We start from the raw sequence: 26,143 nt of genomic DNA, 5'->3' as shown, positions 1-26,143 counted from the left end.
ACACATTGCCCTGGAAGGCAAACTCCATATGCTCAAAATTCACAAGAGTTATATTCCTGTACTGCTTCACAAAAAAGTTTTCAGAAGGCTGTCTTTTTTTTAAAGGTATAAACTCATCCTAAATTAAGAGCAAATGTTTAAATAAAACATGAACGTACGAAAGTATAAAGACTTCAAAATTATGGTAAGCCTAGAAAAAACCCTAAACATCATACTCAGATTATTTTGCATTTATTTAAGAATGTTGGGCCAGGTGCAGTGGCTCACACCTGTAATCCCAGCACTTTGGGAGGCCAAGTGTATCACCTGAGGTCAGGAGTTTGAGACTAGCCTGGCCAATATGGTGAAACCCCATCTCTACTAGAAATACAAAAATTAGCTGGGCGTGGTGGCGCAAACCTGTAATCCCAGCTACTCAGGAGGCTGAGGCAGGAGAATCACTTGAACCCAGGAAGCAGATGTTGCAGTGAGCCGAGATCACGCCACTGCACTCCAGCCTGGGCAACAGAGACTACACCTCAAAACAAACTAAAAAAAAAAATTGGCCGGGCACGGTGGCTCACGCCTGTAATCTCAGTGCTTTCGGAAGCTGAGGCGAGAGGAACCCTTGAGCCCAGGAATTCAAGATCAGCCTGGGCAACGTAGGAGGACCCTGTCTCTACAAAAAATTAAAAGTTAGCCAAGGGGGGTGGTGTGCCTGTAGGGCTAGCTACTCAAAAAAATTTAAGGAAAAACTATTAACTATAATTCAAAATATAGATATGGCCAAAAAAACCTGAAAATCAGATACTTCTCCATGACTTCTGCATAGCAAAACAAAACCACCATAAGCAAAAACAAATTGAGAAAAACATGTCATATCTTGGACAGAGAATCAATGTCTTCACTATAGAGATTTCCTAGAAATCAAGACTAAGAAAGAGAAAAACAAGCAAAGAACTTTAAATAGGTAGTTTGCAGAAAAACAAATGCAAACATATGAAAATATGCTCAACCTTACTCATATAAGAAATGCAAATTAAACCACTCCTGAGTAATTATTTTTCACCTACTAGGTTGGCAAAAATACAAACGTGTAACAACATACTGTACACACAAGGCCATAAAGAATAGGGACTTTCCACCTTTGCTGGTGGATATGCAAAATGGCATAAATCCCCTGTGGAGGGCAATCTGGCAATATTAATCAAAATTACAACTGCATTTATTGTTAACCCAGCCATCCCACTTCTGAGAATTCACCCTCCAGATATACCTGTAACAAGTACAAAATAATGCATATACAAGGTGATTCACTGCAGCACTGTCCATTATAACAAAAGACTAGAAATAACTCATGTGGCCATCTACTGGGGACTGGTTAGGTTTTAGTCTATACATATGATGGAATGTATAAGAAACAGAGATATGAGCATATATTGTGTTTGCTTGTATTTATATTTTAAAAAATGAAGGAATCACAAACATAAAAATGGTTACTTGATGGGGTGGAATGCGTAGGGAGACAGGTGGGAGGCAAAACTTCTCAATGTATACTTTTTATAAATGGCCTCATTCTGTGTATGAAAATAATACCACCCTCTTTCTGCTGGAACTTATTACAATTAATGTGAGGAAATACCTAATCCCTTGACACTAAAGAGAAAAACTACATTTCAGCATTTCCCACTGGCCCTTCCTTCCCCTGAAGCCCCAGGTCTCCCAGGCCCATCTCCACAACTTCACTGATCCCTTCCAGTGTTAAGCTGTCAATGATGGGGTAAATGATGAGTGGATTACTCACTGCCCCCACTACCACACCAGTACAGATGTTACCAGGACAGAAAACGGAAATACCAGTCCAGGGACCAACAAATTACCTGCTTTTGTCCCTAATCTGAGACTTCATAACAGTGACCCTAGTCAAGGCTTGTTTTTCTGAAATTCAGTTTGGCCTCAGACCCTTTGAAAAAATGCCCAGCCCCAGCTCTAGCCAGATAAGTGAGTCAACACTCAACCTACTTTTTGTAGACATGACTATGCCTAAGATACCTCAAGCGTGTTCCTTTCCACAACTTTCTTCCTATCAGGAAGCCAAATGAGAGAGGACACAGAGCAGTGCTAAGAGTAAGGATTATAAAAATGCACGATATGACTGTGCCCTTCAATGATTTGCTGATATAGGCTATTTTCTCATAGGGAATCACAAAAATTTTACAATAATGTATTTTAGTTGAAAAATGCACTCTGCAAGATTTTCTGGGATATGACCATGATAATGAAGTGCAAAAACTTTAGGAAAATTATCAAAACCAAGACAGGCAAATAAAGAGATGCCCTATTTTTTAAGAAGAAACCACTAGAATTTAGGGCAAGAGGGGAAGTGTGAAATACAGAATTTAAAGCTCTTTGCTAGGTTAGCCATAAAAGTATAACAGATCATAGAAGTTCTATAATGTTTTTCCATATGCACAGGACTAATACAAGAAAATCAAAGTTAAAAGAGCTCTTGGGGCTTGCCCACCTAACTGCTCACCCAGTGAGAAATCCCTTCTTCAAAAGGTATGGGCTGGGCCTGGCAGCTCATGCCTATAATCCCAGCACTTTGAGAGGCCGAGGTGGGCAGATCACTTGAGGTCAGGAGTTCGAAACCAGCCTGGCCAACATGGTGAAACCTCATCTCTACTAAAAATACAAAACAATTAGCCAGGCGTGGTGGCGCACGCCTGTAATCCCAGCTACTTGGAAGGCTGAGGCAGGAGAACTGCTTGAACCCAGGAGTGGAGTTGCGGTAAGCCGAGATTGTGCCACTGCACTCCAGCCTGGACAACAGAGCAAGACTCCGTCTCAAAAACAAAACAAAACCAAAACAAAAAAAATGTATGTAATGAAGAGCAGCTTCCACAAAATCAAAACCCGGCTTCAACATTTCTACAGACAAGGAGCTAATTAATGTCTTCTTGCAGCAGCAAGACTCTTGGCCAGTTACCTCCCATTCTCAGAACCTTACCATTTATCCCATGTCAAGCCAAACTGGCCTAGGGAAATGGACATATTTGACCACTAAAGAAAAAAAACAACTTGCCTTGTAAAACCATTCTGTATAAGTTCTCTTTGAAATTTCTGATCTTGAGCAGCATATTCAGAAAGTTCAGATTCCACCGCCGGAGGGAGAATGTTTGGAATAAATTTAGAAAATAGAGTTGGAGCCATCTGAACCCACTCTGTGAGGAAAGGAAACAATTCATTAAGGAAAGCATATAAACACATCAAATTAAATGGAAAGGTAAAGTTTTCTTTTAAAATACATAGTAAGCCAAATTTAAAGCAGGGGAAAAAAATTAGTGCAATCCCATTCTGGTAAAAAACATATAGCAGTAAAATTTCCCTTCTAAAAAGAATTTTACAGGCCAGGCGCGGTGGCTCAGGCCTGCAATCCCAGCACTTTGGGAGGCCAAGGCAAGCGGATCACGAGGTCAGGAGATCGAGACCATCCTGGCTAACACGGTGAAACCCCGTCTCTACTAAAAATACAAAAAATTAGCTGGGCGTGGTGGGCGGCACCTGTAGTCTCAGCTACTCAGGAGGCTGCGGCAGGAGAATGGTGTGAACCCGGGAGGCGGAGCTTGCAGTGAGTGGAGATGGCACCACTGCACTCCAGCCTGGCCCACAGAACAAGACTCCATCTCAAAAAAAAAAAAAGAATTTTACAGTATGAAGAAAGCCATTTTTATATTTTACTGATTTAACAGAATTTAGTGAAAATCCCTAGGGAATTTTTGAACAAATCTGGAAGAAAAAATCTGGAAGAAAACATGAATCTGATTACCACACAATTCTGAGTGGGAGGGGGCTTGGTGGAAATATCAGCCTTATTAGCCATTAATTAAAACAATATATAATATATAGCCCAAGAATAGAACAGTACAAATAGTAAGTAGATATATTTAAAAAAAGAGGCAGCTCAAAAGGTAGGGGGGACTGAACGTTTAAAGTGGGCTGGAGGTAACTGGTTAGTACTCTGAAAATATTTTTTGACCCCTGTTAAATTATAGCAAATATATATAAACAACAGTAAAAAAAAAAAAAAGTGGTTATCAAATCATTTTTTAAAAGATCAGGAGACTATAGAAAATAAGGCAAAGAAGTTACAGGAAAACACCTGTACCAGATATGACAAAGACAAATTACTATCTTTATTATGACGAATATGTACAAATCAGTAAGACCAGGTAAATGAGTGAAAGAACCTATAAGAGTAATATAAACAGAATAAATAGCCCTGTTAATATTCAAAAAAAAAATTAAAGCTAAAATAAACATGCTCTCTCCCTTTTATTCAGTGAACATTAAAGAGAATTAACACCCACCTGTATCAAGGGCATGGGGAAACCATTATTTCCCTTCCTTGGTGGTGGTCCTCAATTAACGCTATTATTCATTTTGAATTGTTTTAATCTAGCCTGTTCACATTTCTCCTCTTGGAAAACATTTTGGCTATACATCTCAAAAACTATAAAAATATCAATATCTTGAATCTAGTAAACCCATTTTAAAAACAACAATCTGAGTAAATGATTATAAATTAGAAAAAGCCACGTTTGATGCTGTGGAACATTTGGTCTGTGTTAAGTAAAAAAGTGGAAGTTAACAAAATGTCTAACAGCAGAATAGCTAATTAAAATTGCCAAATAAACACTGCAAATGATACAAGGACGAATTCATTCAGTCACCCCTTGGGAGAAACTCGTGGCAAAATGTTTCCCTCCTTCCAGTCCAGCTCAAATATGGCTTCACCAAGAGTCTCAATACAGTGCTATGGGGAATCACTAATCAGTCAGAGCTGGCAAAGTCAAACCCATCTGCTACAAAATAAAGATGAAGAAACAAAGTGTGTGTATTAACTGAAAAAGGGCAGAATAGGATTGTTGCAACTATTTCTAAAGACTGGATGCCAAAATGGTAAGTCATCAGAGTCTCCAAGGATTACAGCCCAGGAATCTAGACTTTAAAAAGCCTTCATAAGTGACTCAGATGCAGTCATACAAAGACCAGCTCTTAAGAACTACTGCAGTGGAACAAACTTTTCCTTTCAAAATTCAACTTTTAAAATATTCTAATCTTAATCTGTCAGGTGAATAAAATGGCTTTTATAAAGCAGGAACATAATGGGTACTGGCAAAACATGTAAATGTCAAAATATGTTTTCAAGTATCTCAGAAAATGTGCAGGGCAGCAAAAGGTTAGTATGTGATAAAATTCACCTTTTCAAAAGGACAATTCTCAAATATAGAATTCTCCTTACAAGTAGTATAAACCCTATTACAAGAGTTTGAACCTGGATAAAATAGCATTTAGATAAACATGTACCCACAATACTTTTCTACCTTTAGTGATTAACTTTATTTTGCAATTTTGTTACTTATAAAAGCCAGAGCTTATAAAGCTGCCTACTTGGGAGGCAGAATTTATCATACTGCACTTAGATGCTTTCAAAAGAAAAAAAAGTCATTCATAACCTAGTACACGTACACACACACACACACAATTTCAGGAGCCATCTTCATCACACTGCTGTAAAATTCTGAGAAACTAGGTACAGAAAAATATCAGTTTATTGGACACATGCAATAAAATATCTTTACTACTTTATACAAGTAATTTCTGTCAAAAACCAGAGAGTAGAGCTCAAAACCTAGATCCAAATTTAACAATAAATTTGAATACTCTAGAAGTCATTAATCATTTAAAGTAGCCTAAGAAGGTGTTTTTTTTTTTTTTTTTTAAGACAGGGTCTCGCTCTATCACCCAGGCTGGAAGCTTCACCTCCTGGGTTCACGCCATTTTCCTGCCTTCCGAGTAGCTGGGACTAAACGCGCCCACCACTATGCCAGGCTAATTTTTTTGTGTTTTTAGTAGAGACAGGGTTTCACCATGTTAGCCAGGATGGTCTGGATCTCCTGACCTCATGATCTGCCCGCCTCAGTCTCCCAAAGTGCTGGGATTACAGGTGTGAGCCACCGCACTCGGCCTAAGAAGGTATTTCTAAAATCAGTCTACCAGTACCCAGTTTTCAACTGGTTTCCATTTTAGCTTGCTAAATTCTGACAGGTCGTTTAAATTAATGAAGCAAACAAGCCATCAATTAACTAAAATAACCATTAAACTCAAATGGATAGTAATAACAGCAGTGAATGGTTGCATGCTTATTACGTTATCAGGTACTGTATGTTAAGCTCTTTATATCATGTTTTATTTCATTTAATCCTCAAAGAATTTCACAAAAAGGTAATTACTGTCTAAAAAGCATCCCTTGTGTTTATAGATTGTAGAACAATGTTCTATCTTGATAACTTCTGTAATCTCTCTCCCATGGACATTTATAAGTTGCCAGACAATTCCGACAAGTTTGAGGTTCTCGCTTATAGAAAGATATATACAAAAGCTCCTTGGGATTCCTTTAAATTTATAGTGTTTTAGACACATTAATTTTAAAACCATGCTTTTGACTATAGTTATCTTTGGTATTTCCTTTAGTTCTTGTGATTATTTCTATTTCTCTCCCCAGAACATCTTTACAAAACGACTGTAACTTTGCAAGTTACTTAACAGGCCTAAGAAGATGGACTTGTGAATGTGGATGTCTGTATGTGCAGCGTGAGGTAGGAAGTAAAGGAGAAATTAAGACCAAATATGAGGTTCAATTTTATCCGTAAAATAAATTGTATTCTACAATTTATTTCTTGTATTTCCCTCACAGGTTCTGCAAAAAAACAAACTAGTTGGTTTCCACTAGCAGAGAACATTCCAACTGAGCTCTGAGTTTACATTTTACGATGATGAATGTCTATTCAATTTTTTTGCTCCAGCAAATGCAAGTACCATTGGGCCTCACAAAACACATACAGAACCACTGCCCTCTTGGAAAAGGTTATAACAAACAGTTCCAACTCCAACAGAAATGAGAAATGTTTACCTGGTCTGAGGGTATACAGGCCTTTCACAATATTTGCCATAGTTGAAGGTGTGACCTGAAATGGTGTCGATTGGGCTTCTAAAAGTAAAGCTGAAATAAGAGAAAACAGGTTAAAAAGAATGTAACACGTATTGATTGTCAAGATTTCTCTATTACTGTTTTCCCAAAAACTCCTGAAACATAAACAATTGTAAGAAATGAACAGTCAAATAAACCCATCAAACGTTTATATACTAAGGATTTTATTTTTTCAATCCAGTGCAGTAGGTAAAATACGTGAAGGTCTGCTGACGCACTAATGCAAATGAATCAATTCATGGAGGTTCTGAAAAGTAAATAAAGCTTTCTAAAAGCACTAGTATAACCTATCATGAATGATACATTATAACTGAGTTGAGTTGAAAATGCTTCCATTACATTTGGAGAATAAAGTATCATACAATAACCTCCCTCAATCATTTCTCCTTCCCCCAAATCACCATTAGTAATTATTTGGTAACTGTGATCAGAGACAGAAATTCATTTGCCCAAACGCTATAGCTACATCTACTATTTTCTTACAAGAGCTAAGGGCGAGGGATGATGATGGCTCATCTTTCTCATTTTTCATGTCGTTGGTGACCCTGACTCTGAACATGACAACAGAGACAGTTTTCTTTTAGGTTATCTACTGCCACACAAACATTTTTAAAAAGTTTTTAATGAGGAGGAATAATTCCTCTAGATTAGATCACTAACAAATACAAATTCCATTGATTAGTGAACACAACAGATACTACTGACCTAAAATGATTCATTTTTAATTTATCTCAAAGACCTACATTTGCTAATAACAACAACAAACTTGGTATGATTTTACCCTAAGCCAGGCTTGTAACATCACATGTAAACTGATTCTGTTCTATTCATGCCTTTCTAAAAAGAGAAATGCCATCTTACTAGGCCAATGAGGATTTTATAGTCTCGAACATACAATTTGAGTTATGTCTGCATATATATGATGAAGGCCATCAGAGATGGACTGTTAAGTTTATCCTTCCGATTTTATCATCAGTAGACAGTTACAAGTTTGAACGGCATAGACCACCAGGGGTGTCCAATCTTTTGGCTCCCCTGGCCCACAATGGAAGAACTGTCTTGGGCCACACATAAAATACACTAACAACAGCTGATGGGCTGAAAAAAATTGCAAAAAAAACTCATTTTAAGAAAATTTATGGGCTGGGAGTGGTGGCTCACACCTGTAATCCCTTACACTTTGGGAGGCTGAGGAGGGTGGATCACGAGGTCAGGAGTTCAAGACCAGGCTGGCGAAACCCCATCTCTACCAAAAATACAAAAAAATTAGCCAGGCGTGGCAGTGGGCGCCTGTATCCCAGCTACTCAGGAGCCTGAGGCAGAGAACTGCTTGAACCCAGGAGGCAGGGGCTGCAGTGAGCCGAGATCACGCCACTGCACTCCGGCCTGGGTGATAGAGCAAGATGCCATCTCAAAAAAAAAAAAAGTTTACAAATTTGTGTTGGGCAGCATTCAAAGCCTTACTGGGCCACGTGGGGCCCGCAGGCCATGGGCTGGACAAGCTTGGTGTAGGCAAATGCTAAGCATTTCAGAAAATCATGTTGCTTTAAAATGCAATGTTTAAAAATTTAAATTATAAGTGTTAGGTTTTCAGAGTTTTTTCTACTCATAAGATTCTAATTTCAACATGTATCCAAAATCCAAGCATTCTCTCTCTTTATTAATCCATCTTCCTAACCTTTTCACCATTTTGGCCTCCAATTAGGCATGATCCTACTAACTCTTCATATTCAACAACATATTGATTATGTGGTCAAGTATATACATTTGTAAACCATTCCTACCATTACTGTAATCACCTATGTCAAATTTGATAGCTATGAAGAAATGATAAATACAAAGATACACACATAAAATGTACATAAATATTTGAAATAAATTTTAAAATGATTACATTTAATAACAAAAGATTATTAGAGTTAAAGTGTCACTCTATAGGAAAAGTATTTAAAAGATTTTCTAGTTAATCTCCCCTTTTAAGGAAAAAGAAATGGGAGTTTGGGGGTGGTAACTTGAGAGAGGAAAGAGTACTGAGCATTTAGCAAGTACTAGGTACTTTACATATATTTAATTCTCACAAGTTCGATCATTTACCTTTTTATTTTTAACAGGTAAGGAAACTAAGGCCAAAACAAAAACCCCTCACTGAATATAGTCCACCTGAAGTCACAGAGTTAGCTAGAGGCAAAAGAGGTTCAAGAACGTTTCACTCTAAATTCTGTACTCTACTTCACCATACCAACACCGAAATGCTTGCTTATATGCAACAATCATCACACAGATATCAATAAGCCATATAGTTTAAACACTAGAATAGATAAGTTCTAATCGTAAAGTCTAGACAGGTTAAGTGCCTTGCTGAGAAAGTCACACACCTTTTGATACCTGAATTGGGACCAGAACGAAGCTCCTCTGCTCTTTCTTTCAAGTATTCCTCAGTGCTACACACTTGCTTAGGAGATTCTCTCCTTTATTAATTTGAAAAGCAATTCTTAAAATCAAAACTGAAAATACTCTTGGCTTCCAAAAAATTTCAAACTACAATGATTTGAACTAAAAGACAGAATTGCCTAAGAAAATTAACTAAAATGTAACTATTTAGAACACTATGCAAACTGAACTAGAAATCTGCTGCTGTAAAAGTCAATGTACTGTATTTTCCCAGGAAATTTCTACCATTAACCCCATGCTACACATTTATTGTTACATTTGCTCAGAATCACTAACACACTATGTAAATAACCTTGATTAACAATAGATCCTAGTAGTTCTGCAGCTTTCAGAGTTTAATTCAAATAATTTCAAAGGAAAACAATTTTACTATCAGCCAAAAATAGAAGCCACTTTATTTTATAAGCAAATATGTAAAAAATGATTATACCATGGAGCCGACAGAAAACTAGTTTTATCCCCAGTAAGAAGTTACTGTTTTCATTCATGAAACATACCAATAATGAATGATATGGGCATTCAATAACTGATTCTTTATTAACAGAGACAGTATTCGTTTTACATTTTTGTATTGGTTTTAAGACATGGCTCCCAAATTCTTCTGACATGCCTTTTATCAAGAGGTAGGATATATTCCTCTCTCCTGGAATTTTGGCTCTGTGACCACTTGCCCAGCAGAATACAGCAAAAGTGGCACTGTGCCAGCTTCTGAGCCCAGGATCTAAGAAACCAGCAGTTTCCATTTCCTATATCTTGAGATACTCACTCATGAAGGAAACACAGAGGAACCAAAAGCTAGCACCAACTCACCAGCCATGTGAATGAGTCACACTGAAAGCCCCAGCCCCCAGTTAAGCCACAACAGACAATGCTGAGCAGAGCAGATATAAGCTACCCCACCAAGCCCTCCCAAATTGCAGAGCAAAATAAAAGACTGTTGGTGTTTCAAGCCACTGTGTTTTTGGATGATTTGGTACACAACAATAATAAATGTGAACACTAGCTTTCCAGATCTATCTGAAGCCACAGGAAGGAAACTATTGATCAGATTGTAGAAAATTACAGAAATTGAATGTAGTTATTTGTTTGGCTGCAGTAAAGGGGTAATATAAAAATGTGTAAGTGGAAACGATATTAATAGCTGTGCTTTTCTGGTTGAAACTTTAACCTCTCTTTGTTTCCGTTTCTCCATTTCTAAAATGAGGGTAATGATTACACCTATCCTATAGGGTTAGGAGAATTAAATATTTTTAAAGTATAGGTCCTACCAAATATAAGCAGTGCCTGTGTGTGTTTAAAAACCTTTGATGATCATCCACATAATACAGTTAAACATTGTCCCTTGTTGTTCTGAAGCTCAAACCAATGAGGCCAGTCATTTCTCTAAGTACAATGCCTGATAATTGTGCAATAAATATCTGACAAACTCAGTTTTGTCCAATTTACAAAAGCTTAAGGACCTTTCTGTTTACTTGGAAATAAAAAGATATATCCACCTTTAAGTGTAATTTTTATCAAAAACCAGACAATATGATTGTTTTCTCTCACCAGATCTGGACTACTATACTCTTTCTTGAATATTCTCTTTGCATACATCCAATAAAATTAGTTTCCAAATTACTGGCAAATATAAAAATATATTTACAAAGTAGACAGGCTTTTTCTACCAAATGGTAGCATTTCTCTACAGAATTTTAACAAGATTTCAAAATGCTCTATCTTGTCATGAAAGCAAAAAGACAATGTCAGTATCAGGAAACACTTAAGTGGTTATAATACCTGGAATACCTCATGAGACAATGTTTAAAGATGTTTATAAACATCTCCCAGCCTTACAAAAAAAAAAATGCAAGTCATATTCCCAAGACTCTAGGCCTCTTTTCTGATTCTGGAATCTCTTGGGAACATAATAATGAAATGTATATTATCTTCAACTACACTATTCTTTGAAAAAACCCTACCTTTCTAAACTAGCCCCACGCTCGATAATTCTTTCACTTAACACTAAAAACGGGGAAAAAAAAAGTTTATGGTCAAGCTTGGAACAATTCTTTTGTAAATTCTAGTAAAAGTTCATTGTGGTAGACACTAATTATGGTTCACAGGAAAGCAAAAATACATCCTGCCAAACCAAATATGTGCCACATTCGAAAAAATGACTTGATGTGTCACACAAGATATGAGCTTTAAAAGGATGCCGAGACATTAGGTTACAGGGACTTCCTAACTCTACCTGGAGAAGTATATTCTTTCAGGAAAGGTAGGATGAGATGCTACCTACTGCGAGGGGAAGAGGACTCAAGAATGGGGAGAGGAGAAACTAACTGAGCTTAATATTCTTAATAATCTACACAGGCACATGAAATATTTTACAAATCCTAATTCACAGGAGAGAAAACTCAGGGCCACAAGAGGCAAAGAAGTTTGCCTAAAATAGAGAATAAATGACAGAACCAGACTAGAGAAGGGTTTCTGCACTAAAGAGTAAAAATCAGAGGATTCTGTACTACCATTTCAGAGAAACAACACTGTATTCCTTCTAGAGTTACTGGTAGTAAAGTTAGAAGTGAACTTCCTAATAATACTTTCCCCACTGTCAGGGAAAAAAAGGGGCGGGCAACAAGTTATCAGGGCAGACACAAGGGCACTGTCCAATGACCTGGTAAAGGTGCTCACAGCTCACCGGGTGACCTTCAAGTCCCATTTTTAATTCCGCAGTGTCTCAGGTGGGCTTCAACACTTCCTATCTGGTTCAGAAGATGTTAATATTGGGATTTACATGACAGTGCTCTCAGACCAAAAAGAAAAAGGAAAGATCATTGCTAGTGTTATCTCACCCCTATAAGCTGAATTACTTACGCATTAGGCTGTAAATGTGCTTTTCTGCAACATGTTCCGTAAACAGCTTTATAAGGTCATCTTTTAAGTCTCTGTTAAGCTTGGTTTCGATGTAAAACTTATTCTGAAAAATAAAATGAAATCTTTTTTGTGTATTAATTAGGGAAATGGTTAGTCTAATGAACTGGAGCACTTAATATTTTAGAAAACAATGCATAAAGGCATCAATTAAAACAGAAAAACTCAACATCCAACAACAAAAGCCCTGCAGCTGTTAGTTACTTGTCTTTCTGGCACGGGTTGAAAACATGAAAAAAAGTTTTGAACCATACATCTCCGAAAGAACACTGGGAGATACCCAACATTAACTAGACAGGGATGCACAAACATTGCAGAACCACACTGTGTGGAACACCCTTTAAAAATATATCATCAAAAGACAACATGGAGAAACACTAATGAAAATTACCCCATTTATCAATGATCTGGGTTGAAAGCAGGCTGTGGACATGCACTGGTTGACTCCCCAGCACACACTCAATTTCACTGATGAAAGTCATTCAGCTTCTGGCATTCCCTGGGGACCACCTTTGGTTCAGAGGTAGACACTCAAGGCAGCCCAAGAAGCCTTAGAGAAACCTTGGCATGAGGGAAAAATCTCTTGCAGTCATCTTATAACCATGAGGGGAATGTCAGGCCTCTGAGCCCAAGCCTGCACCTGTACATCCAGATGGCCTGAAGCAACTGAAGAATCACAAAAGAAGTGAAAATGGCTGGTTCCTGCCTTAACTGAGGACATTATCTTGTGAAATTCCTTCTCCTGGACAATGAGTCTCAGAAGCTCCCTCTGAGCTCCCGGTCTGAGCACCTTGTGACCCCTGCCCACCAGACAACAACCTCTTTGACTGTAATTTTCCACTACCTACACAAATCCTATAAAACTGCCCCACCCCTATCTCCCTTTGCTGACTCAGCCCACCTGCACCCAGGTGATTAAAAAGCTTTATTGCTGACACAAAAGCCTTTTGGTGGTCTCTTCACATGGACACCCGTGACAGGGAAGAGGATAAAACAGATGTTATGGACAGCAGAGAGACCAAAAACCAAGTCCTTAGTAATACTGTTGAACCACAGATTCAACCAACCTTGGACACAGCCTCATTTCTGGAGTTTTATTACAAGAGATAATACTCTTCATTATTTAAATCACTTTGAATCATGTTTTCTGTTTCTTGCAGCTGAAATCTTGACTAGAATTACTGGCAAGTCCAAAACAAAGTTGGTTTTTTTTGTTTGTTTTTTATTGAGACAGAGTTTTACTCTTGTTGCCCAAGCTGGAATGCAATCATATTGGTCAGGCTGGTCTCAAACTCCTGACCTCAGGTGATCCGCCCACCTCTGCCTCCCAAAGTGCTGGGATTCCAGGCGTGAGCTACCACGCCCAGCAAAAAAAGTTTTTCATATTTAAGTGTTAATGCAGAAGAGTAGAAAACACATAGAGGAATGTTAAGTCGCTCACTGATTCTCTCAATTTAATTTAAAAAGATTTCTTTTTGGAGATAGGGTTTCACTCTATTGCCCAGGCTGGTCTCAAATGCCTGGCCTCCCACTTCAGCCACCTGAGTAGCTGGGATCACAGATGTGAGCCACTACGTCTAGCCATTTAATTCTTACACAAGTTTTTTTCCGTCTTTTTAAAAAATATATAAAAATAAGATGCACATGGTTAAAAAATAGAAAGCATGCAAAACAGTATGCAATAAAAAGTCTCTCAATGCAGACCTTCTGACCCAATCCCAAAAGGTCCCATTCATTCTACACTGGGAAAACTTCTGTATATTCTTTCTAGGATGTTCCTTGCATATATGTGGATATGCTTTTTTCCCCCTAAAAAAAAAAAATACTAGTGAGAAAATATTAAACACTGCATTGTATCTTGCTTTTTCATTTTTCATTTAATGTTGTATATTGGAAGATTTTTCTCTTAAAAAAACAGAGTGGTGTCACTTATAACTGCATATTTTTCTGTCTTCCATAAATTATTTAAATAATAGTCCCTACTGATGACAATAAACCTGCGTAATTCTTATATGTGGAAGTCTTATAGGTGGACGGATGTTAGAGACCAGCCTGGATAACATACCAAGATCCCATCTCTACAGGGGAAAAAAAAAAATTCCTAACATTAGGTATGGAAAAATCTACTCCTTCCTTACTGATCTGAAATGTCACCTTTCTTACTAAACTTCTACATTTACTTCAGCTTATTTCTGGGCTCTGTTCCCTTGATCTATCTATCCCTGCCACCAATGACAATCTGTTGGGAGCAAGCCCCCCAGAATCTGGCCATAAACTGGCCCCCAAGACTGGCCATAAACAAAACCTCTGCAGCACTGTAACATGTTCATAATGCTTTTCTCTCCTGGTATATTGTCCTATTGACATTTAAGATCTGAATGCCCAGCATTTTAATGTACCCTTTCTACTCTTTGTAGGTAACTAGAAACCATTAAAAATAAATAGTATGAAAACTTCAGAAGTACTTAGAAACTCCAATTAGTCCACCTCTTTTTAACTTTGTCTCAGGTACAATAATGTTAAATTCCAAAATTGTAAGCAAAAATAAATGTCTTTATTTGATCTCTGTGCCTTTCAACAAGACCTTAGTTACAATTAATCTTCTAGTTTAATGACAATTTATTGATATTCATATAGACAGACTTCTAACAAAGACATTAATTTTGACAAATGTTTTAAAAAATTTCTGTGTCAGCAAAAGAAACTTTGCTTATTATGGCACTAGTAGGTTAACATTTCAAACTATTTCCTTTAATATACTTTTCTAACAAAGCAGTACCAAAGTTCAAATAATTTCTATCTTCTGGACAATAAAAACAATTTAAATAACAAATTTTCAAAAGTAACTACAAAGCAAATTCAAGCTCTTAATCTATAAGAAAAGTTGTAGTTACGCTTTACAATCTAAGATCCCTTATTTGAATTCTGCTAGCTGAAACAGTAAGTTTGAAGTTCATTTACTCTTAATTGACACAAGACTTCTTAAACCCCAGGATCCCACCATAAAGTTTAAGAAAGTAACAATGGCAATACAAAAAAGCATAAATCACCTTTCTGTCTTAACCTATTCTTTTAATAAACCAGCTATTTACCTTTTGATTCAAAATTATAAATTAGACTTTTGTTTTTATTACTAATGCTACCTAGCCAACATGCTTACTGGTAAATGCCATTAAAATGGCAGACATGCAAGTCAAGAAATCTATTCACCCACCCTAAACTCCTTTATCCACAAATAGTCCCTGTCTTTCAGCTCCGCTTCCATACCTGGTCTCCACTGAAAACTTTAAAACAGCAAGAATAAGGAGTCGGCTGGCACGGAAATAAAATGTTTGCTCTGTCAGTACAGGACATTTACCTAACACACACTCCTGATGAATAGCCCATGATAGGATTTCACCAAATGATACAATGTAGCTACCTCCCAGGCTTACACTCTCCCCAGTAAGTTAATTCTGCTAACCTAGAGGCACTTATTCCTAGTGTTATCAATAATATTTTTCCTTAGTTTCATGATTCATAAAGGAGTTCTGGCACTTAAACCAAAAGAAAAGCCTTTTTATACATTCCTTTCTTGGTAAAAGGCAAAAACCAGTTTCTTTGGCATTATATTGACTAGAAAACTAGTACTATTAAAATTGTTGTCAGTAACCAAGAAGTAAGTGTAAATGAAAATCATGAAGTACTACATCGTCTTTTGGGAAGTGCCTTCTAAATTAGAGGTAGGTGTACTTTTGTTTTGTTTTTGTTAAGTGCATTTTATGGAGAGTAAGTCATTCGTAAGATTGCCATCCACATACAGCAACCTACATGCTACAAAAAGTAGGATCAACCTGAACATCTCATTCCCTAGTCTAATAAAGAATGGGGATCATGGTTTCTAAGGGCTCCTCCATGCAACAGGAGCACTAACATTAAGACTCTATGACTCTGGATATTTAAAACAGGGAGGAAGCTGATCAACAAAGTCACAGTCTACAGCTTATACTCATAGCATAACTCTCCAAATAAAACAGATCATCAGAATGGCAGCAATGTTTTACTGTTCTATTTTTTATGGAAGAACTTACTTGGCATTTTACTTTCTGAGGACAAGAAATCTTACATATCTTTATATTTGTAGAACCAAACACAGTGCCTTCCACATAGCAGAAATAAGTACTCATGTGGGTGACTGCTTATCTTAATGCCTACTTGGCTATTCAGCAATTGTTATGTAACGGAATTTCAAAGCGGAAAAAAAAGTTCTTCTATGTCAACAACTATCAAACATTACTGAAATAATTAAATTTCCATTTCTAACACAAATGAACTGAAAGAAAAACAGAACATGCTTAACTCTTTGCATCTATTTGTGCTCTGACCAATACACCTAGGTATTTGGGAAGGAGGAAGGAGCTCTCTAACTTACCATATATATGAAAAGAGGCACAATGCTCTGCAATGCTCCCATATATTGTCCAAGAGCTATATTAAATCTTTCAATATAGAGATCTGGAGGGCTGGCCTGTGAGAAAGAACAGAAGTGTGATCAATCTGGGAAACCTGGGAAAGACCTTCCACCACAATCTGAAATACAAATAGAAGGAATTCAAAATTCATAGAGATTCACCAAAAAAAAAAAAAAAAGAGGAAGACACGTACACTCTGAAGGTAAGACTTCTACCTTTGTTCCAAAATCTATGTAAAACTGAGGTTTAGCCATCTTTAAAAGCTGTGTAACCTCAAATGTTAATTAAAAGGCTTCTTCTTTTACTGAATAAAAAGGTGCACTCAGGCCGGGGGTGGTGGCTCACACCTGTAATCCCAGCATTTTGTGAGGCCAAGGTGGGTGGATCACTTGAGGTGAGGAATTCAAGACCAGTCTGGCCAACACGGTGAAACCCCGTTTCTACTAAAACTACAAAAATTAGCCAGGTGGAGTGGCAGGTGCCTGTAATCCCAGCCACTTGGGAGGCTCAGGCAGGAGAATCACTTGAACCTGGAGGTGGAGGTTGCAGTGAGCCGAGATCACACCACTGCACTACAGCCTGGGCGATAGAGCAAAACTTTGTCTCAAAAAAAAAAAAAAAAAGATGCACTCAAAGATAAATAACATGATTTTTTAAAACTATTACTGAATTACATGGATATTCTATATAGAAACCAAACTATATTTGAACCTGGAATAAGTTGGGAGGATATTCAACTAAGTGGTATAGGCTTCATGTACTACTAGAATGGCTAATGAAATTTACAATTACCTTAAGCACAGAAATATTCTGATTTCTATGCTAACTTGGTTGTAAACCACTTCTGTAGCTAATTATAAATATTAGTTAGAAAGCATGGACACAAATGACACATATACATCTTCAGCTCTGTAGAGTAGTAAAATACAATACATTCCTCTATTAACTCACTTTTACAAAATACCAAATCATAAAACCATCAAAAGAGAACACTTCCAACTTTTTTATATGTTATAAACTGAGTAGAATATAGACTGTGTTCCTCTAAAATTCCTATGTTGAAGCCCTAAACCCCTCATACTGCCATACTAGGAATAAGGAAGTAATTAAGGCTACATGAAGTCACGAGGGTAGAGCCCTGATCCTATAGGATTAGTGTCCTTAGATGAAACACCAGAACACTCAGGTTCTCACTCCTCCCACAGGGCTCAGAAAAAAAGGCCATGTGAGGACTGCAGTGAGAAGGCAGCCATTTACAAGCCAGGAAGAGGGCCCTCACCCGGAACCAAATAGGAAGCACCTTTGTCTTGGACTTCCTAGCCTCCAGAACCATGAGAAACAAATTTCTTGGTTTAAGCCACCCAGTGCATAGTACAGCTGACCCTTGAAAAACCGGAGAGTTAGGGGAGCCAACACCCAAACACAGTCAAAAATCTGTGTATTACTTTTTCACATCCCCCCCAAATTTACCAGACTACTGTTGACCAGAAGTCTCACTGGTAACATACACCGTCAATTAACACATATTTTGTATATTATATGTATCATTTATACTGTAGTCTTACAATAAAGTAAGCTGGAGAAAAAATATTAACAAAATCATCAAGAAGAAAAAATGTATCTATTCATTAAGTGGAAGTATATCATCATAAAGATTTTCATCCTCATCTCCACAGTGGGAAAAGGGTTGGCCTTGCTGTGTCACAGGGGTGGGAGAAAATCCATGGATAAGTGGACCTACATGGGTCAAACCCGTGTTGTTCGAGGGTCAACTGTATTTTGTTGTGGCAGCCCAGTCGAAGACAGTTTTACAAAAGTGCATCCATGCATGATTTCATTCTATTCTGTAAAGCTAAGTTAATTAGGTCCCATTTTAACACTAAAGAAACACCTAAATGGCCACTAATTTGTCTAAGATTAGACCATCAGCAAACGACAGATCCAGGTCTTCCAATTAAGAATTCATTTCTGGGTCAGAGTGTTGGGGGATGAGCATGGTACACAACAGAATGCAAACAAAACTGATTCTACACAAGAACTAACTTGTGTTAGTCCCACAGCCTATCAATCACATCTTACACAAAAAGTCTTGCTTTCAAATAAGGATATTAAGAAATGCCATATGGAAGGATTCCTAAATATTAAATTTTAAAACATGAAATTATAAGACCACTTCAGCTAAGCTGTTTCAGAAATGTTCAAATATTTTGATACTATTTTCAAAGAAGATTCAACTCATATTTCAGTTCTACTTAGAAGCTTATATACATGTAAAGAATTGTCTTTACTTCTCCTAATTCATCTCCCATTACTGAGTACTTACAGGTTTGGTGCACGGTAGGTGTTTTTATTTACATTTCCTTTTTTAATTTTTTTTTGTACATTTTGAGACAGGTCTTGCTCTGTCTTCCAGGCTGGAGGGCAGCTCACTGCAGCCTCCACCTCCCAGGCTCAATTGATCGATCCTCCCACCTCAGCCACCTCCCAAGTAGCTGGGACTACAGGTATGCAGCACTAGGCCTGCCTAATTTGTTTGTTTGTCTGTTTGCTTGTTTTGGTAGAGATGGGGTCTTGCTATATCGCCCAGACTGGTCTTAAATTCCTGGGCTCAAGCCTCAGCCTCCCAAAGGGCTGGGATTACAGGTGTGAGCCATCACACCCAGCCCATTGCTTTTTCTTAGTCCTTCTAACTGCCTATAAATTGAATGTTATTTCCATTTTACAGATGAGGTGACTGGGGCTCAGAAATAGTCATCTATAATTCTACAGTGAATAAACCCAAGAACTACGAGTCAAACCATGATCAATCCAAGGTCTTCTGCATCTACTTAAATTCTCTTTTGGCACCCTGAAACCTTTTTACAAACTTCTCAATATAGGGCACAACTGTCTACCTCTGGTTGCACGGCAAAGAACAGGACTGACAATGGGAATACTAGCACTCCCCAAAAGACACAAGGCCTCCCTGACTGTTCTTTCTACCTGACCATCTCTATCCACACCCACTAAGCTGGCTAACTTCTAGTCATTCCTTCAAAAATATCTGACTACATGGCCCTTCCGTGGGGCACCACTACACTCACTTCCCTCACTGGGTAGTCTCTGTCACTACCTTCAAGCCCCCGGAGGGCAACATTTGTGTCTTATCTGTGTATCTCCAGTGCTGACCACAGTGCGTGGAACATAGCAGATACAGAATGCATTGTTTTGCAAGGAAAGAGTCTTGTTTAAATCTCAACTTTGACTCTCAATCTAGTTTAGCATTATTTAAATCTAAATTCCTACTTAACAAGGCTGTATGACATTAAGAAATTCATTTTGCCCTCAATATCTATATCTATACATTCAAGATAGGAAAAATACTAGCTGTGGTACTTCCAAGATGTGATGAAAATCAAATAAAATAGTGGGTGTTTTGAAAATGTCAAGTATTACACATGTATACGCAACTAGGAAGCAAACTCCTTTCTGAATTAACTACCCATTTGTCTAATGCTTCAAAAAAAATCCAACAACATTTTTGTTTTTGAGATGGAGTCTTGCTCTGTCACCCAGGCTGGAGTGCAATGGCATCATCTCGGCTCACTGCAACCTCCGTCTCCCGGGTTCAAGTGATTCCTCTGTCTCAGCCTCCTGAGTAGCTGGGATTACAGGTGTGGGCAACCACACCCAGCTAATTTTTGTATTTTTAGGAGAGATGGGGTTTCACCATGTTGGCCAGGCTGGTGTCGACTCCTGACCTCAAGTGATCCGCCCACTTCGACCTCCCGAAGTGCTGGGATTACAGCCATAAGCCACCGCACCTGGCCTAATAACATTTTTAAAAGCATTCTTTGTTAACTAAAGAACTTGGGGAAAATGGATCTATGTTATAGGCAAACTTTTACCTATAACTCGTGAACAGAATCATATGTAACATCTTCCTCTAAACTGCTTCGAAGAACTCTAAAAATGATTATTTCGGCAAAGAAATACATTTTAGAAGTATTATGTGAAAAAAATCTTAAAAGCTGTTGCATTAAAATAATGTTCTCTTTTTACAAAAGATCACTTTATCCTACACTCTAGGCCCCATTGGGGAAACTGTTACCTAGTTGATTTACCTTATTTCAACATGACAGTATTTGGCTTGGACATTCAAGTTTATACCCCTAAACAAGCAAGCTTTGCTTTTTCCCCAAAGAAAACAAGAAAAAACTGCCAGAAAAATAATAACCATTGTTACAGGATCTTTGGGGTGTCGTTTTTCTGGCCAGAAACCCCCGTCTTTACCTGAGTTTTGCTGAGACCCACTGGGCTCATTTTGCCCACTCGACCTGGCAGGCTGTGCTCGGCTCACACTACTGGCCTGGGTCCCACACCTGCCAAAGGCAAGTCAGGTGTGGAATGGCAAGGGGTGTGTGAGTGAGCATGGGGTCTGGCCACTGCACACAGTCAGACATGCTGGCTGCTGCAGCAGGGCAAGCAGCTCCAGGTGCTGGCACAGGTGCCGGCTCTCTGAGAGGCTGTGGCCGGACCAGGCACACCACAAGCAGCTTCCACAGATGGCACTGGGAAATATGGTGGTGCCTGGAAGCTTGAAAACTCCAAGAACCAAAGGGCCCCAAAGAGGGAGTGACAGCCCTGGCTCAGGGAGCTCCCAGGTCTGGGCTTCCCAAAGGGTCACAACTCTTCTTTCCTTCTCTTCGCCCACAATATGGCGAGCAAGGGGCATGTCTCAGCCCTGTTTGTGTTACAGCTCTTCAGCTTCACCATTCAGTGGGCCCCGAGTTCCTGTCCTGCGACCAGAAGAAAAGATCCGCAGACAAGTGGAGGAGCAAGACAAAGAGGAGCTTCACTGAGCAACAGAACAGCTCAAAGGAAACCTGCACGGAGCAGCTCCTTTCCACAGCCTGGGTGTCTGGACAAGTGTTCAGCTCCTAGCAGAAAGGGTAGCTCCTCTCTGCAGCTGGTCGTCCCACTGTCTGCACAGCTCTCAGCAGAAAACAGGCCCTAAAGTGAGTGGCTCCTCTCTGCAGCTGGTCATCTCAACAACTGTTCAGCTCTGGGTAAGCCCAGGGCTTTTATGGGCCCAGAAGGGAGGAAGTACGTGCCCACTGGTCCATGGCCAGTCACAGACAGGCCTGGAAAAGCCACCACAAGTTCCCACTCCAGTCTGTAAGACTGGCAGCCTGGCCCCAGCCTTCAGGCCCTCCTTGACTTGAAGGTGGGGGCCTCACTGGGGACCTGCCCTCTTCCACCCAGGAACCTGTCTGCCTACTGCTGCCATTCAAGGAGCCCACGCTGTAGGTGCCAAGGGGCGCTTGCAGGCCAGCGCCAAGCTGAGCTCGGCACCCCTCGGCTTCCCTTCTATACTTGTCGGTGCCCAAAGTCCAAAGGGGACTGAGGCAGCAGGGGGCTAGTGTGTTTGCAGTGCCCTGAGCATGTGCACACCTGGCCAGGCTGTGACAGCACCTGGGCTCACCCCCAACTTTGCTCCAAGATCAGAGTGGGTGCCAACAGCAGGGAGAAGCCAGGCAGTGGGAGCAGACTCTTCTGAGCGTTCGAGGGCAGGGGGTCCTTCCTGGGCCCCCAAGAATGCAGGGATGTCTGAGTCCACAGCTGTGGACTGGGTGGCTGCAGCAGCACCCAGTGTGCTCCCATCCAACTCAGAAGAGGCAAAGCTCCTGCTTGTCCCTAGCTCCTGCCGGCTCCATGGAGCGTGCAGCCCCACCCATGCCACCTCCCTACTACAGCGGCGTGATGGCAGTAGCCACTCCAGATGGACCGCCACCAACATCACTATTACTCCAAACTTGCTCCAATTTTTCGTAACAGATCTAGATTCCCTGAGTTTTGTAATATAGCTGTGTGAGAATATTTTTAAAACAATGAGTAATGCATTCATCTGGTTGAAAATTCAAATGAGTTCAAATGTGTTTAGAGTAAGTTTTCCTTTCATTCCTTCCTCCCTGAACCAACCAATACTTTTTATATCCTTCCAGAAGAACTTTATGCCTATACTAGAAAATAAATGTTCCATTTATAGCTCTTTACACACAAATGCTAAGGTATAATCACACACATCTGTACTTTCCCTAACAACGGATCTTGTAGTCAGTTTTATTCCAGTGGTTCTTGCTAACATTTTGGTCTCTGGAAACCTTTACACTCCTAAAAACAACTCAAGATTCCAAAAATCTGCTTTTTGTTTATATGCAGGTTGTATCTATGAGTATTTACCATAATAAAAATTAAAACTAGGTTCTAAAAATACATATTATTTCATTCTAAAATGACAATAACAAACTCATCACCATCTTATTTTTATGAAAAATAACTATTTACCAAAACAAAATTTAGTAAGACGCGTGTCACTGTTTTTACATTTTTGCAAGTCTCTTTAGAGCCTAGCTTAATAGAAGACAGCTGGATTCTCATATCTGCTTCTGCAATGGAATCAGTTGTGATGTGTTATTTTCTGAAACAGTCAATGAATTTGTTTTAGTCTATTCCATTAAAAGCCACTGGTCTATCTTCTACTTTGAATGGATCTTTTCCATATATACTTTATAACATCACACATTGGTCATTTGGAAAATACTGATTCTCTGAGTTATGCAGATCTTCCCAATGTTGATTTCATTAGACAATATCAAAAAATACATCTCTGATGAGACAGTATCAACACTTATCTCATCAGAAGTCTTTTTAAGTATTGGGAAGCTATCAAGGTCACAGTGGTAGATACAAATTTTCCAAAATTTTAATTTTCACTTCAAAGCTCAAATTTCATTATTGGCAACAAATACTGTCAGTCATTTTCCTTGAAGTGACAATCTTAGTTCACTAATTTCTGAGAAAATGTCTGTCAAATGCCAAAGTCTAACCATAGTCTGTCAGCCATTTTTCAAGTGAAAATAGTGTTCTATGGGGAAAGGCAGGGTTAGTTCAAAATTCATACAATCACACAAGCACTTTTTCTCAAAACCGCCATTGTACTCCGGTATGCAGTGTTCCATTTCTTTACATAAAATATTTTTTAAAGTATAAAGTCAGAATTTAATAAAATTAATAATTTTCTTTGTTTCATCTGGGACATTCTTAATGAAAACGGCTTCCTCCCCCTCACAAGCATGTGGAAATGAAGATTCATGCTAGGGCACCAGCATCTATCCATCATTATTCATAGACCCCTCTGAAAGGCTTCTGGGGACCCTCCGAGGTCCTCAAAACACACACACTAAGAAGAATATCTATTTCTGTAAGATGCTTGAATGTACTATTTATTTAATCAGATGTCATACTGATAGCTTGGTGCTAATCCTTTGTTACCAGATTGTTGCACTGAGTAACTTCATATAGATGTTACAGACAATAATTTCAAAACAACTTTTAAATTAAAAAAGGTAGAACTAGATAATAGTCTTATGCATAATTATATAAAAAATAATTTCAGTGTCTAGTTTAAATAGTCAAACACCACTGTGAAATACGCTAAAAATATATACATATACATACATGGTCCTAGTGTGAAAAATGCCTTACAGCAAGAAGGGAAAAGACAGATTTGATATACATACCACACCTTCACAGAAGGGAAGGGGAAAGAAAGCTTGTCATCTTTAATTTTCAAAGCTAAACAAGAAAGGTTGGTTGGTCAGTCACCCTAATCTGATGTATAGCAATAATTTTAGAAGAGGATGATTTGTTTAGACAATTTTACTAGTCAACAGACTTAAATATACTATCATGTGGGTCAGTACTGCCCAAAGGAACTTTCTTTGCTGATGGGAATGTTCTGTATCTGCACCGTTCAATATGGTAACCACCGGCCACGTGTGGTTATTGAGCCTTGGAATGTGTTTAATTAAACTAAGGAACCAAATATTTACTTCATTTTAATTGTAATAGTCATACATGACTAACTGGACAATGCAGATGTAAAATACAAACGAGTTCTACAATTTCATATTTATATCCCTCCTCCTCTGCCTACCCCCATCCTCGTCCCCATCCAACCAAAATGAAACATGAAAAAAATTAAGAATATGTGCTTTTACCTTCACAAAAGCATTCTGGTTGTCTTCAAATAAATAAGTGACTTTTGCATGCTGGAATGAAGTAGACAGGAAGAAGGGGAGGAAGAGAAGGCCCTAATAAACATGACAAAACATGTATCTTTGTGGAAGTAATATATGTTCCTTGAAATTTTTAAAAATTTAAAATGCAACTATACAAAAATAACCACTACCAACATTGGTAGAAAATTATTACCATTTTGGTCCCTTTGTTCTTTTTTTTTCTTCCTGTGTGCATGTGTCTGTTTCTAAACAACTATGGCTTATTTTGTAACCTGATTTTATTTTTATTTTTTTTTAGAGACGGAGTCTCGCTCTGTCGCCCAGGCTAGAGTACAGTGGCACGATCTCGGCTCACTGCAAGCTTCACCTCTCAGGTTCACGCCCTTCTCCTGCCTCAGCCTCCCGAGTAGCTGGGACTACAGGCGCCTGCCACCATACCTGGCTAATTTTTTTGTATTTTTTATTTTTTAGTAGAGACGGGGTTTCACTGTGTTAGCCGGGATGGTGATCCGCCTGCCTCGGCCTCCCAAAGTGCTGGGATTACAGGCGTGACCCACCGTGCACAGCCTGTAACCTGATTTTATCCCCCAGTTATAGATCATCACCATCTCTCCCAGGTCAAATTTCTTTCTATAACCTAATTTTAACAACTGTTTGGACACATCATTGTCTATTTCATCAGTTCCTTGTCACTGGATATTTAGGCAATGCTTTGCTGTTTATGTTATCCAGGTCTGCATGGATACTTCTAATCCAGATGAGCACTCTAGCTGTGCAAATGTATGAGCAGCATCAGCAACAACATAATCTTACTCTTTTTTTTTTTTTTTTTTTGGAGACAGAGTCTCACTCTGTGGCCCAGGCTGGAGTGCAGTGGGGTGATCTTGGCTCACCACAAGCTCCGCCTCCTGGGTTCTCGCCATTCTCCTGCCTCAGCCTCCTGGGTAGCTGGGACTACAGGTGCCCGCCATCACATCTGGCTAATTTTTTGTATTTTTAGTAGAGACGGTGCTTCACCGTGTTAGCCAGGATGGTCTCGATCCTCAGACCTCATGATCTGCCTGCCTCAGCCTCCCAAAGTGCTGGGATTACAGGCGTGAGCCACCGCGCCCGGCCCACAATCTTAAACATAAGATACACTGTAGGCCGGGCACGGTGGCTCAAGCCTGTAATCCCAGCACTTTGGGAGGCCGAGACGGGCGGATCACGAGGTCAGAAGATCGAGACCA

General features: G+C 39.0%; 1 protein-coding gene across 1 annotated transcript in view; it reads right to left on the bottom strand.

Moving 5' to 3' along the window:
- Positions 1-26,143, bottom strand: part of CACUL1 (CDK2-associated, cullin domain 1) — a 70,653-nt gene that overhangs the window by 8,950 nt on the left and 35,560 nt on the right. The window contains exons 4-7 of the mRNA XM_012001105.1: positions 16,812-16,907; positions 12,344-12,446; positions 6,956-7,045; positions 3,065-3,203 (exon numbers count right to left, since the gene is read on the bottom strand). Coding sequence (XP_011856495.1) covers positions 3,065-3,203; positions 6,956-7,045; positions 12,344-12,446; positions 16,812-16,907 — 428 coding nt within the window. The remainder of the gene's footprint in view (positions 1-3,064; positions 3,204-6,955; positions 7,046-12,343; positions 12,447-16,811; positions 16,908-26,143) is intronic.

Source organism: Mandrillus leucophaeus, unplaced genomic scaffold (assembly GCF_000951045.1).
Source record: "Mandrillus leucophaeus isolate KB7577 unplaced genomic scaffold, Mleu.le_1.0 Scaffold65, whole genome shotgun sequence".
Lineage (NCBI taxonomy): Eukaryota > Metazoa > Chordata > Mammalia > Primates > Cercopithecidae > Mandrillus > Mandrillus leucophaeus.
This window is presented reverse-complemented; position numbering and strand designations above follow the sequence as displayed.